This window comes from Arvicanthis niloticus, chromosome 26, assembly GCF_011762505.2.
Source record: "Arvicanthis niloticus isolate mArvNil1 chromosome 26, mArvNil1.pat.X, whole genome shotgun sequence".
Classification (NCBI taxonomy): domain Eukaryota; kingdom Metazoa; phylum Chordata; class Mammalia; order Rodentia; family Muridae; genus Arvicanthis; species Arvicanthis niloticus.
Genome location: NC_133434.1, coordinates 35,877,647 through 35,893,161, shown reverse-complemented (window position 1 = coordinate 35,893,161; position 15,515 = coordinate 35,877,647). Strand labels below are relative to the sequence as shown.

At 38.6% G+C, this 15,515-nt stretch overlaps 1 protein-coding gene across 6 annotated transcripts in view; it reads left to right on the top strand.

The window, feature by feature from the left end:
* The window catches only part of Iqch (IQ motif containing H), a 182,362-nt gene extending 176,489 nt beyond the window's left edge, over nucleotides 1–5,873 (top strand). For 5 of the 6 annotated variants that reach the window (XM_076925733.1, XM_076925735.1, XM_076925734.1 and 2 more), the window contains 2 exons: nucleotides 1,830–1,938; nucleotides 5,291–5,606. In XM_076925733.1, coding sequence (XP_076781848.1) covers nucleotides 1,830–1,938; nucleotides 5,291–5,425 — 244 coding nt within the window. In that variant the 3' untranslated portion in view covers nucleotides 5,426–5,606. Of the gene's footprint in view, nucleotides 1–1,829; nucleotides 1,939–5,290 lie in introns of all 6 variants that reach the window. The other variant, XM_076925732.1, reaches the window with a different exon arrangement.
* Nucleotides 5,874–15,515: the final 9,642 nt, after the last annotated feature.

Here is a 15,515-nt window from a genome sequence, read left to right as displayed (position 1 = left end):
GAGGAAATGACTCTACAGAGTAGACATGTTTGGCTTTTCTGAGATAACTTCACCACAACTCCATTTATTCTGAGATAGTTCTGGAAGATATAAAATTGGAGGAGAAATTACAAGGAAGGGGAATATGAAGAAAATTCTAAAAATTTGAAAGAAGGCATTTTAACTATTATAGACAAAATACCATACATTTACACACATACCTACAATTTTTTAAAATGGATCTCATGTATACATGAAAAATGCCAAAGAAGTTTATTGAAGCCAGGCGTTCTTAGCCACCCAACCCCAGATCTTGGTTTTGTTTATTTTGGTAGATCCCAGAAATCTGTTACCCTAAGAACCCAGGATCTTGCTCTAATTTTGGTAATAAAATACAAATAACTTTGCAAAATCACTCAGTCTGGAGTTGATTTTGATATGATTTACTTCTTTGTTTGTTTATAGAACCCACTATGTAATGTGACCAGGCCAGCCTGGAACTCAAGAGATCGGCCTGTCTCTGCCTCCCAAGTGTCAGGATTAAAGGCATGAGACCCACTCATGAGACCCAGATTATTTATCTTCTTAAAAGAAATTTATTTTCTAATAGTTGTTTATAGAAGGGGTGGGCCTGTCCTTGGATTTGGGGAACGTAACTCAAAAAGCTCAGAATCACGGTTTTAGTTCAAGCCATTCATTGGTAGAAAAAGGAGATGAAGACCCAGAGTTAAGGAGCTTCCACAGTTAGCCAGTAGCAAGACAAAACAAACAAACAAACAAACAAACAAACAAACAACAAAAACAGCTAAACTCCAGTTTTAGGTGCCCTGAGGCTTTGGTTTTAGGGCTTGTTTTCAGGAGATGACTGTAGATGCAGTTTCCTCCACTATCTTCATTTTGCAGTTGACCTAAAAGGTGCATCTCCTTTAAGTGTTATCTCCCTTAGGAAGTAACACTTATTAAAAATTAATCCACTCATGCCGGACATCATGATACATGCCTTTAATCCCTACACAGGACAGGCAGATCTCTGTCCAGTCGGGGCTATGTAATGAGACTCTATATGAAATAATAATAACAACAACAATAACAACAACCCATACACTCTTCCAGTTTTGCTTTCCCTTTGATAAAGTCTAAAAAATAGCCAGAAAGCTCTCTGAATGTTCTCACATTAAAACACACAATAATCACCTTTAATCCCAGCACTCGGGAGGCAGAGGCAGGTGGATTTCTGAGTTCGAGGCCAGCCTGGTCTACAGAGTGAGTTCCAGGACAGCCAGGGCTACACAGAGAAACCCTGTCTCAAAAGACAAGACAAAACAAAACAAAACCACACAATAATCTACTTGCTTGACATGTTCTCTGGCCTTGGTATAAATGGTACAGAATGACAGCAGCTGTTCATGAATGGGAACATGTGTCTTTGAACATGAGCTACCCATAAGTAGCAGAAATTACTTGTTCACATGAAATTGAAAATAAAATAAAGCTCAGACATGCTTCCAGAAGCCAGAGATGCAAACGTCAGACACGCACGGCCTTTACCAATGATTGTTTTCAAAATCAGCACTGCTGTCCTAACATAGTAGTAGGCTTTTACTAGAAATGACTCAACTTATTGCTATATTCTGCTAAGTTGATTAATAAAAAATATTTATTACACAAATCCTTTCTGTTGACAAGTTAAAATGGAGCCTCATCTTTCATATCTCCCTGAAGATTGCCACCTTGTGAGATTGAAAATACTCATTAAATTCCATCACCAGCCACACAAATGAGAGGGCGATTGTTTTTAAGCATGTGAGGAGAATTGCTGGGAAACTCATTTGTTTGGATATCATTAACAGAACAATCGGTGTGGATCTCCAGGGGGTCCTCATGACCTTTGCTCGCAATCTCTTCATCATCCATCAAGAAATATCAGCACCTAATATGCAAGGCGAGACCAATTTTAAGGTGAGGTGTTAATTAACTAACGATCCTGGTTAATTTCTATACAAGGGCTGAAAATACCTCATGCTGTATTGTAAACAAGTGCTAAACCATCTTTATTTTTTTTTTCTTATAAGCAGTACATATTTTACAATGAGCAGGGTCAATTTTGTAAGGTTCCCACTGAACCCGTTAGTTAAATTTAATAGTTTGAAACTTTTTCTTTGAAATATAGTAGACTCGCTTTAACTCGCTGCCATTTTGAAAGCCAGATTCATGAGACAACAGAGCTCTCTGATGTTGGAGGTGAAGCTGAAACGTCACAATGGAACCAAAATCTAGACTGTAACTCATTTATGATGTACTTGTACTTCACATAATTCATGTCTGGTTAGTGATTCCTGGGGAGCCTAGATTCTAAAACCAGACTCTCAGACCAAAGAACAGTGTGTGTTAAAGAGAAGCAGAAGAAAAATCCCAGCATCTCTGTGGGACATGCACCCATCCCATTTCTCCAAAGTGAGGTGGACCTTCACCATTAGCCTTTTAAAGCTTTTTAAGCGTCTAAAGATCCAAAATCTCCCAAATTCTAGAATGCAGAAGACAACTGCTGAAAAGAGCTGATGACCTGTCCTGATAAGCAAGTTTTTAATACAACTTCCAGCCTAGGCCTTTGCCATGTTTAAATGAATCACATATATGTGAGGACTCAAATGGGAAATTGCATGTTGTTGTTCTCTTAAATAGAAAGCTCAAGGAAAACTTCATATTTTTTTTTTTTTACTTAAGTTAGGGTTTAACCCCTTTAATAACAATGTTTCACTCTTCAAAATGATTTAAGACCTAAGGCACTGATCATTGGTTTTTGCATATCATGACTGAGAAGATTTGACATGAGTTAGTTAATTAATTAATAATTTATTTTCTCTAAAATGAACAAATTAGAGCAAACTGGTGCTTCTGAACTTTCACACTGCAAAGTTCAAGGACAAGCCCACCCTTTCTATCTACTGACCACCAGTATCTCTCTTTTTTAAGAAACCAAGTAATAGGCAAAGTCAATTTGAACTTAAGAGTTGGTAATTTTAAAAAGTAATTTGTGTTCCTTTACCAGAGTCCACACTAGACTTTCATCTTCCTAAGACAACCAATTCCTGGGCTCTACCTAAATTAACAAAAGCAGAATCTTTGGTTTGGGATGGTGGGGCCCAAGAATGTGCCTCCCTCCACAAGGTCCAGTGCTTCATCACTGCTCAGTTACCAAGAGACCTGCAGTGGTTTGATTCCGTTCTAGTGTACATCCCAGTGGCTCATGTGTGGAAGCTTGGTCTCCAGTTCCCCAGGATGAGGGGTGGTATGAACTAGTGGGGAATTCATCAGGGAATCCTGTTAGAAGACACAGATGCAATTCCCACAGAATGCTATTTAGTCCTTGCAAAAGCACAAGATTGGCCTCTCTCCAGTTTCTGGGCTTCCTGACTCACTATGAGTGAATTCCCATGGTGCCATCTGTTCTGATGTGATGCAGCTAAGGGGCGAGAGGATAGAGGTACCCAATCTTGCTCGTTCAGCCTCCAAAGTTGGCTCCAAAGCTAAATAAACTACACATGTATGTATTCATAATAGGATGAAATGGGAATAACAGAAACAAACCCATACTTTATGACCAATTAATTTCTAAGAGTACTAAAATAATTCAGTGGAAGAAAAATAGTCTTGATTAATATAAGGTGTTGGAACAAACAAAAGCTACAAATAATGTTGGACTTCTCTTAGATACCCTTTCCAAAAATTACTTAAGATGGGTCAGCAACCAACATTTAAGAGTTAAAACTATCTAATGCTTAGAAGGAAACACATGTGCACAACTCTATGACTTTGTATTAGCTGTAGCTTATTAACTGTGATGCTTAAAGCAGAAGCGACTAACATAAAAACAAATTATGAAAATATAGAATATGGTAAAACGTGTGCAAAGTAAAGATTTGAGAAGCCTGTAGTATCCAGGGTATATAAAAATACTCTTATAAGACAATAATAGGAAGGCTTGTGAAAGTAAAGAACTTGAATAGAAATGTCTTCAAAGTGTGTGTGTGTGTGTGTGTGTGTGTGTGTGTGCGCGCGCGTGTGTGGCCAATGTATGAATAAATGTTAAACATCGTAAGTCATTAATGAAATGCAAATCAAAACCATGGCAACATACAATACCTAGCTAAAATGTCTATAATCAAAAAGAAAAAAAGTAACAAACATTTGCAAGGATTTTGGAAAAATGGGTAGAAACTGGAACCTTCACATATTGTTGTAAAAGAGTTGGGTAATCCCTCAATTAAGTAAACATAAAATTACCATATGATCCAATAACTCTATTCTTATACAAGAATATATTTTATATATATATATATATAATGTATACATTAAAGTTCATTGAAGCATGATTCATAACTAAGAAAATGTAAACAACCCAAATGTATGTCAAGTGAGAAAATAGTGAATTCCATTTTATTATATGGATAATAGTCATATAATAGAATATTGTGGAATATTGTTCAACCATAAAAGGAATGAAGTACTGACAGTGTATACTACAACATAGATGAATGTTGATGATATTGTTCTAAGTGAAAGAAACTAGTCACAGAAAGATAAGTCCTATATGATTCCATTATATGAAGTAAGCAAAGCAAGTTCCATAGACAGGAGTGGTTGCCAGGGGCTTAGGAAAAGGACGGAACGGGGAACACTGCTAATGGGTACAGGGTCCCTATTTGGGGTGACAAAAATGCTATGGAGTACACAGTAGGCATGCCTACTGAATTCTATATTACGAAGGTATGTCTCATATTATGTAGACAATGCCTTAGTACACATAAAGAAAAATGGGAAGAGGTCAATTTTGTTCCCAGAAGACAATGAAAGTAAATTCTCTCACTCTACTAGCCCTCTTTTTAAAGTGCCTTAGCCAGGACTTCTCAAATTATCTACTGAAGAATATGTTTGTTTTCTGACCCATCACAGATTAATGCTTTTTATTAGCTACACCAAATTGACTAGAAAAATGGAGTAAAAAAAAAAAAACCCTTAAAGTGTGTAAAATACAAACCTAATGTTTTCATCATTAGACTCATAAAATTCTAGAACATAAAAATTTTGAGTTCTAGCTCAGTTTTTAAACTTACATCAGCAAGTCTAACAACCAGTGATGTATGGGTGGGATGGGTGCCGGTGAGTGGAACACATTCTGAGTAGAACTGACCTAAACTACACTGAACTCTGAAAAGGGGAAAATGTTTGAGGGGTGAACGTTATAAGAAGTCTTTAAAGTAATGTATTTTTTTTATTTTAAAAGTAATATTGTTTTTATTGTTGTTCACAGACTACCATTAATGATATTGAAACCATTTTAGGAGTAACAGAAGAAAATAAAATGATCTATGTAGGAGAAAAACGGCGCAAAGAGGAAGAAGAAACCCTGTACGAGCCTGTCGAGATACACTCAAAACCAGTGTGACTCTGGATACCTGTCCAGAGCAAGAAAGAAAGATTGCTTTACAATTAGCATACAAGTGGGGAAGTTAGATTGCTTTGTTTGCCAAGAGGTAAATCAGAACAAATTGTAATGTAATAGTCTTTAAAATCGTGTTTATTATGCAACATTATTTTACTCATTAAACTTAAACCTACTGGTGTTTTCTGTGCTAAGAATTCCTTCCTCCTCCCAAAGTAGCCGCAAGGGGGAAGAAAAAGAAGCCAGAGGCAGGTTTTGGCCCACGACTGCTTCTGCTTCTCCGTGAATTCACGACTGTGTGAGTCACTCTTGCTTTCTTGTGTTTTATAAGTTTTCTCCTCCTTTCAAAAGGCACTTAGCTTCTGGATTTAAAACACTAAAACCAGAGCGATCACTATTTGTCAAAACACAAGTGTCTTCTTCTCCCAAAATAAACGAAACCAGTTTTAAATGATTATCATCCACTCTATCACAGTGTACCAAGCCCTTATTATTTGTTCTCGTTTTTACACAGTAGGGAAAGCCAATGTGAAGTTAACTGTGGCATCAGAGTGTGTCTAGGTGGCAGTATCTGCTCTCAGTTTAAGACTGTGTAATTGGAGCCCTTCGCCAGAATGAAATCCCTGTTGCTAGTTTTCTGTATAACAGTAGGATTTTTACAAGCTGAACTCAACGGTACCTTTTAAGGGGCAGATAGCTAAGTTAAGCAGTGCTGCCACTCTCAACCTGTGCTTCATAACTGTTTAAAAACACTTCTACATCTGCCAACTTTACTGAACGATAAAATAGGCAAGGTGCAACATCAAAATCACATTCAGTTTTAAAGAACAACATTAATATCTATAACACACATATATTTGGGGAAATGAGAAGTTGGTTTTTTTTTTTGTTTTGTTTTGTTTTTTGTTTTTTTTGCCTGTGGAATTTCAATCATTTTAAAACTGCTTCGGCCACAGGCTAAGAGTTTCTGTGATAAAATTAGCATTTCTCCGTGTGTCTGCTTTTGTTTAGCCATTGTAGAAAATACATTAATTAGCCAGGTTTTCTGTCTGTGCTAGGTACAGTGATGACCTCTTTTTCTTGCCAGATCTTTCTAATCCATACGAGGCCTATTGTCCAAACACTTGCCGGATAGGAAGTGCTACATGCCCGGTAGAGTCGCTCTTATATTGAAGCCAGAGTAACATAAGGTCCAGGAGACTCATTAGTTCACTGGCACAGTCATGTCCTGAGAGTAAATGAAACCCTCTGTCTCCTTATGGCTCTCATCTGCTCTGGACTTTAAAAGAAAACTGTCTCCGTTTTGTTCAGCACAGCAGTGGATCATCCCCATGGCCAAAGCCCTCCTCACAAAACCATTAAAGCCATGGGGAAGTTCAGAGTGTGGACTGTGATTAGCACTCCTGAGCCTGGAGCTGCTGGCATTAGCAAAGGAGCTCACTCTCCAGTAGGTTTTTTAACCACATGATTGCTTTCTCAAACAATACCAATTGCCTTCTTTGCATACAGCCTTATTTTGCAACACAAAACACTTGATTCTAAAGTCAGGCCTTTTCAGATTCAGGTCCGCAGTGATAGGAAGAAGGCTCTCTGGCCAAACACCTACAGCTTCAAAATGAAAGGTAAAAATATCTGTAGACTAAAACAATCATGTCAGGTAATTAAGTTGAAGAAGACAGAGGACCAGATTAAATTAGTGAAATGCTTTAATTACAGAACATTTGCAAAGAAGCACGGTCCATTATCTTTCAGTGGGTAGATGTTACAAAGATATTGTGGAGCTAGCAAACTAAATTCAATTTGAAAACGTGCTTATCTGTGTGCGTGGTGTCTAAAAGTATCCCAAACACCGGCAGGTGAGGATGAGCTGCTGAATTTTCACTGGCTTGTGTTAGTAAGAGTAAAACGTGTCATTTTTCTGCTGACCAGTAGAGCTAATTCCGAATGAGGTATGACCTACTGCCTAACACTGAAGATCTGCAGTGGCAAAGCGTACACACTACTTAGGAGAGCATTACTGGTGAGCACCTTCTTTGATATAGTGCCCATTTTATACAATAGGTCAGACAGCCATGCTGTCCACTCACATGCCTCCTGCCCACCAGCTACTTCTACTTGCCACTCACTGAGCATTTAGTGGGGCTAGATACAAGCCGGACTAGCTCTGTAATTCTACTGCATCTTCCCAGCAAATTCATGCAGAGAGTTGTTACTACTGCCCTTGAAGACCCCCAAACTCGGGAGACCTTTACTCGAGTCTTGGAAAGTCACGGCCACCCACACACTCGCAAGACACCATACCTGAATGCAATCAGCAGAGGTTTATTAGGGAAGAGAGCTGGCAGCCAACGGTCAAACTGCTCACCTACGCAGAAGTAGAGTTTGACAAAAGGCCAGCAAGCTGAGGGGCTTTTTTATAGCACAGGGTGGGGAAAGGGAGGAATTTTCGAAGTTACACATGATTGATTGCTTTACAAATTTTGAACATCAGCAGGCTGTAACACTGCGAAGACCTCAAGTGGGGGAAGGGGTAACCAAGAACAGTGGAAAGTTAGCTAGTTCTTGGAACCACCCAGATGACTTGTATCTTTCTCTGTGGTCAGGAATGTGTCTTCTTGCTTTGGGCCTTCTCCACCCACAGGTGGTTTTCTTCCCTGAGGCTTGAGAAATGTTGCTCTTCCCCAAATGTATCCCGGGCAGTGAAGGCCTGAAATCTTACATTCAGTTCCGCTTTCTGGAACCTGCATTCTTTTTGCTCAGGTCTAGGGATAAAGAAAAAGCCTGTATATATTTTATAAAATGGTCTTTATAATTTTTCACTCTACACCCTCATCTTACATGTGGGGGGAAAAAAGCAAGATTTAGTAAGATTATTTTACCCATGCTTTAGTGAAGTGAAAATAAATTTGAGATTTGCTCCTTTGGGTCAGGAATTTTAGCATTTTGTATAAAGCAGAAAGTCTAATTTCACTCGACCACATTATACAACAGGTTTGCTTTCTTTTATAACAAATTCTAGTGTGTTGCCTAAAATATAGGAAAACAAGTTAATTTATGCACATCTCTGGATAATAAAATAAGTTTGCTAATACACTCCTGGGGAGGATTGGAGCAAGGGTGTGAAGGGGAGGAGTATATGTGGCCAAGAAACATATCTATGTATAAAATTTTCAAGTGATAAACATTAATTTATGTATTTACTTATTCTGAAGTAGGATCTCACTATGTAGACCTTGTTGGCCTAGAACTCACTATGTAGACCAGGCTGGCTTCAAACTCACAGAGATCTGCTACTCAGATCCCAAGTGCCAGGAGTAAAGGCATATACCACCATGCCAAACCAAGTTTATTTTTAAGTAAAATCACTTTATTCTAACTATCTCACAAATAAAAGCATTATTCAGCTGCATTAAAGAAAGCACTTAAGAACTTACCCAGTCCCCAACTCTACACCTCAATGAATTTCTCTATGGTAAGAATGGCTATTCTGAAGGAATAGGGCTTTGTGGTGGTTTGAGTAAGAATGGCCTCCTCTGACTCATGGTTTGAATGCTTGGTTACCCGGTCACCCGGGAATGGCACTATTTGAAAGGATTAGGAGATGTGGCCTTGTTGGAGGAAGTGTGTCACTAGGGGTGGGCTCTAAGGTTTCAAAACCTATGTCTCTCTCTCTCTCTCTCTCTCTCTCTCTCTCTCTCTCTCTCTCTCTGCCTACGGATCCTGATACAGTTCTCAGATACTGCTCTAGCATCTGCCTACATGCCGCCTTGTTTCCTGACATGATGATAATGGACTAAAGTGCTGAAACTGTAAGCCAGCTCCAATTCAATGCTTTCTTTAATAAGAGTTGCATGGCCATGGTGTCTCTTCACAGCAATAGAACACTAACCAAGACAACTATCACCCCTCCCCCAACTTCATGTCCCCCTCCCTTTTTAAAAACCAAAAAGTTTGTCTTTCTGATGGCTATTCTAACATATTTTTAACTTTATTGTACTAACAATAAATATTAATATAACAGAAAATACATTTGTGAGTTAGCAGCATCGTAAGACGTCACAATGATGTGACCAAATAAATAAGGGAGAAAGAAAATGGTGTCTTCGAAGATCTCCTGAGGTGTGAGATCTGTAAGACTTTGGCAGGGAAATGACACTAGGAAAGGGCTGGAGTTTAGAACTAGGGAAGTCACACTGTGAAGATCTAAGGAATGAGTATGAGATCAAGAAGTAGAAGGGAGTGCGGACAAGATGGGAAGGAAGGAAGGAAAGGGACTGTTTCATCTGCACCATCCTAAGAACTATAAACATCCTGTCTTTCAAGTGTAACAATATACTTCCTATCTGAATAGTATATTAGTAAGCGTCTGATAGCTCTAACAATTAATAACCATTTGTTTTCATCCAGCACCTTTCTTCTAAAGAGCTCAAAGCTCTGTGCATTTGTTATCTCATTAATTCCCCACATTGTCCCTGTGGGGAAAGTATTAAGTATCTTAACATTTACGTGTTTATCTTTCAAATTTTCTCAAGCATACATTAATTATATTTCCAAAAGTATAAATGTTCATTAGCTTTATCTTACTGTTCAAGTCCTCAAATGCACTAACCATAGTCTTATTTGGAAAACTCATAAGTTGGCAAGATCACGTGAGGGTGGAAGCTAGAAAGAGAGGAAGTATCTGCTTTTGCTGTTTTCCCTTCCAAGGCTAGACACTGCTTACCTTCCAGGATCAGACAAGACTGGTACGTTCAGGGTAGTATGGCCACAGCCTGCCTTTGCTTTTCTTACTAGAAAAAATTTGGTTCAATCCACTGCAAATACAAATGGAGTGTGCTGTGAATCCTTTCCCCCTTGTTATATGCTTTTAGTGTGCCCCTACAAGGGTATGTGTGCGGACAGCTTAGTCTTCAGGTGTAACAGTATTGAGAGCTGAAAGAGCAGACCTGATGAAAGATAGGTCACCCTTGGAAGAAGTTCATGTAGTCCTCCAAGGAAGAGGTTGATTTTTTCACAAAAGCCTGCTATAAAATAAGGCTACCACACATGCTGGACTTCTGTAGACAGCTGTTTGTTTCTCTTTCTCATCCCCATCATACAACCAACGGGCCCCTAGTAAGATGCTGGCACTATGTCATTTGGACTTTGTAGCCATCGGTTGAGGAGTAAATAAACATCTCATTGTTATAAGGAACCTATCATCAGGTATTTTGTTATAGCAACATAGAATGTTCCAAGACACCATTCCTTCCACAGTATATGCCTCAGAATAGCACTGTGTCTAAGAGCCTGCAGTAAACGGAACTGTTTGCTATATCACTGTTTGAAACCTGATGTATTTTCTACATCCCAAAGACACACAGTCTTAATAAGGGCCAGGAAGTTTGTGTTGTAGCTCTCTCTCTCTTTAGTCTAGTCATACCTTCCTCAATTTTCTATCTAGATAAATGGCAGATGCTCATACCTGCTCCTTAGGGAAGCCACAGAGATTAAATAGCCAGAGTTGGGAGAGTGTTTCAAAGATGAAACGTTCTGCATAAATGTTTAAGCATTATTATTACATTGCTACTTCAAATGAAAGTTCTAACTTTGAAATGTGATTATACACTTTCTAGGGGAAAATTCCTTCATAACTACATATATAGGTTTATTTTTCACGCTAACAATCTAACTCATAGTCGTGAAACTTTAGTGCACTTGATGGAGGGCCCTGGCTTTTATTAGTTTTAAACTGCTGGTTTCTGGGGTACTTATGTAAATGAGGGAAAGACACCAAAACAGTAAATAACAAGCATGTCCCTGCTGTTTAAAAATCTGTTGGTGAAAACAACCTAAATATAGCACAGGAAAATACAGCTTTGGTACTAATGCGTAAAATAGATTGGGGCGCGGGGTTGTTTTAACTTTTCACTTTGTGCATTTGCATTGGGAATGTACACATGTGTGCATACAAATGTGAAGGCCAGAGAGCAACCCTGGGTGTCACCGTTCAGGTACAAGCTATCTTTCTTTTTAAGTTAGATTGTCTCACTGGCCTAGAATTCCCTGGGTAGACTAGGCTACATCGTTGGCCACTAGGCCTCTGATAACCACCTGTCTCAGCTTCCCCAGTACTGGTTTACAAGCATAACCACTGTGACTGGCTTTTAAAAAACAAAACGGAAAAACAAAACAAAACAAAACAAAACCCATGGGTCTGGGCCTTCATGCTTTGCTTTCAAGGTAAGCACTTTGCTGACTGGATCATCTTCCCAACCGCTGATTTTATATTACATTTTTGAATAATGGATTTTCTCAAAAACATTTCTTTGCCACTATGTAACATTTTGCTTCATGTCTGCAGTTACCACTATGTATATACATTTACTGTGTGTGTGTGCCACCATATACACACACACACACACACACTAAAAAAAAAGAAGAAACGAGAAAGAAAGGAGGAAAGGAGGAAACAACAAACTCTAATAATTTGCAACAGCAGTGAAAAACCAAAACGGTATAAACGTTCAACAAGTCTTTTTATGGGTTATTTCCATATTTCCATTTATGGGAAATATGAAACCCATAAGACCTCCATGTAACTATTAGAAACTATATGTTACTATGCCTACCCTGTAATTTAGCCATTCCACTTGTAGGTCTTTACCCAACAGAAAAAGAAAACCCATGCTTATAGAAGTACTTGCAATAAAAGTCTATAGGAACTTCCAAATAAAAATTGGAAAGACCCCACTGTCCATGAAGAAATGAATACTGAATGATATAACACAATGGGATACTACCCAGCAAAGAGAGAGGGTGATATGCTGATAAACTCGATGGCATACAAGAATCTCTACTTGCACAGAATGAAGAACTGTAGACAGAAGGAGTGGACATATTTTAACATTCTAGAAATCAGAAATTGCAGAAAATGTTGCCTAGGGGCAGACTAGGGTGAGGAAAGCAGGGGGGTGATAAAGGGGCAAAGATGGCAGTAGAATAGTCACTGGTTGAAATGGAAGTGGGTTTTTGGATGAATGCATCCTTTGAAACACTGAACTGTACACTTTAAGTATTCTTAAATAAGACCATATATTGGTTAAAGTGGCTAAGGACATGTTTAATCGGGATTGGACTAGTTACAGCAATAGGGGTAAGAGTCCAGTGTCAACTGTGATCAGTTTTGATTGTTAAAGAGGTAATGGGGCATTATGAAAAGGAAATGAGATAGGAGGCAGGAAGCTGCTTGGTAGAGTAAGAGGTGAAAAAAAAAGAAGAAAGAAGGGGCTGTTTCATGTGAAGCTCACTTAGGAATGCAAACTCGTCCCTTCCCACAGAGCAGGACGGTCAGGAGCTCAGTTTTCATGTATTTACCTAAATAAAAAGTAAATTCTTTTAGCAAACTTGAACTTTCTCCAGCAACTGTGAAGAGCGCTGGTAATACCTAGAACATGGCTTCTTAAACTCTTTCCACTGCCAACACCGTTTCACCCAAAGAACTTTTACACTGCTCTGGGCATACAGGTAATATGAAATATACCTGTCAATAAAAAAACTTACTGATAATAAGTCAAACACTTGGGGCTGGAGACATGGCTCAGTGGTTAAGAGTACTGACTGCTCTTCCAGAGGTCCTGAGTTCAATTCCCAGCAACCACATGGTGGCTCACAACCACGTGTAATGGGATCTGACGCCCTCTTCTGGCTTGCCTGAAGACAACTACAGTGTACTCATATATGTAAAATAAATAAATAAAATCTTTAAAAAAATAAGTCAAACATTTATGCTAAATTTATATACATATAATTTTGCCATTTATTAAAGATGAAAGAAAATTTCCCCACTAATGAGATAGACATACTTGCTTATTTTTACATAAAGAATTGAATCAGCTTAACATTTGACATCTTCAGTAATTTTTAGAGTAGGCAAATACCTTTATGTCAATAAATTTTGTATAAATTTGTAATATTGAATGGCATAAGTATGTTTAGGACATTTCAGAAATTGTTGGAAATTCTGTGCTAATGCCAGGCCAAATTTATTGAATGATTTTTATGAAACTTAAGTAAGCAATTCAAACATGTTTTACTTCAAATTATTTTTTAAAATCAAATACTCTAACACAATTTAATGTAAAGATATTAATCTGATACTTACGTTTGATAGATGATAGGATGATATTAAGTCTTTGTTTTCTGTAATTAATCTCTTATGCTTTTGTAAGAACAGAAAACTCTGCATGTATGGTTAAAAAAAAATACTACAGCTTGTAACATACAAGAGTCCTGAATCTGAGCGGGATGTTCCAGGCTGCATCAGCTGGCACAGCATGGCTTGACAGTATCTCGTGCTCAGAACCAAAGAGGAGTGAGGCTGTGAGGTGGCAATGAGCAAGCACTGCCAGAAACCCAGGCCAGTCCGTGCTTGATTCTGAATTAAGGTTTAGGTTTGCAACCGCCATATCCCATCATGCAACTTCATTTGAGGTCACAACCCAAAGTCTGAGAAGCTGAGATCTATGGGACGAAGGCTTGAGCTTTACAGATCATGTCAGTGTTTGAGACCTCATAGGCCAGTGCCGAAGCTATAGGAACTGACACTGAAACCGTGGAACAATGGCTACTTCTTAATGATGGGATCATGTTTGTTGGTTGGTTGGTTTGTTTTTCCTGTTGCACAGTGAACCTGTGTGACATTAATGTAAAAAAAAAAAAATGAAACAATCTAATTGTTTGGGAAGGGTTTACGCAGAAATGCAAGGTGTACTATCTCAGGAGATAATGCGCTATGGGCAACAGCCTGAGAACCGTGTCACCATCACCCAGTTCCAAGCAGCTAAGGACGCTACCAGAGAGTAACGCTATGTTCCTTAGCACTCTGGAAACTGTCTCCATTCTAAGCATACCATCCTTCCTCCCTCCCAGCATTCACTCCACGCCATGACTTTTGTGTCATACCTACCCAAATAGAGACCGAATTAACAGGAAAATGACCCCACTCACCCCCAAGTATTTTGAAGGACGCAAGAATGTGGACTTGGTGTTCACAAACACTGTAAGGAGTACGGGGTAAATACGGCATCTGCTTTAGCTGTATTATGTCTTAGTGTGTTTTAGGTTCCATCTATTTATTATTGAACAGTAATTTCTCCTCTCTAGTCATGAGTTTCCTAGTTTGTAAAGTAGAAATGTAGCTGACGTTTGTTTCCTTCCAGCCCCGGAATTTGATGATTCTATGCTTCCATCATCAAAGTATCCGAAGAACAAAATTTTACATACCACAGAAAAAGGTGGTTTTTTTTTTTCCTTCTAGCATTGTTCTTTCAATTATTAGGAACAATGGATAAACATATTTTGAGACTATTTTTAATTGTATAGCTTCTTAATCTTTCTCCTCTATTACCCAATGGGCTGTGATTATCAAATAGTTAAATTTGTATTGGTTTTGGAATACCTCATTACAATGCACACATTTTTCTGATGGAAGTTTGAATCTCTCTCTCTCTCTCTCTCTCTCTCTGTCTCTGTCTGTCTGTGTGTGTGTGTGTGTGTGTGTGCTCGCGCGCGCATGCGTGTGCATGTGTAAGCCAAAGGATAACTTTGGGTATTGTTCCTTAGGTACACACTCCATATTTTTCTTGAGACAAGGTCTTTGAGTGGCCTGGAACTCACCACTAGTTAAGCAGAGAGCCTAGGGACACTCCTGTCTCGCTCCTCCAATACTGGATTACAAGTATGCAACACTACCACCACCTCTTTATATTTTTTTTAAATATGGGTTCTGGGAGCCAAATTCAGACCTCCATGTTAGCAAGAAAAGCCCTTTTATCAGTGGAGCTATCTCCACAACCATAGAAGGTATTCATTACACTGAAACAAAATACATCTTTCAATAATGTCTTATTTTGGGTGTGGTTCAGTTTGTAGACTGAACTTTTAGTTATTGTTAATCAACTAGAGCAATGGAAACATTTCATTTTTAAAGTGTTTTTGCCCTAACTGACATAAATGTACACTCTGCCAGAATACCTTGGTTCAGGCAGATGGACTACAAATGAGAATAAAAATAATTACCTGGGAACTTTGGTCCCTGTACAAATCAGAGCCT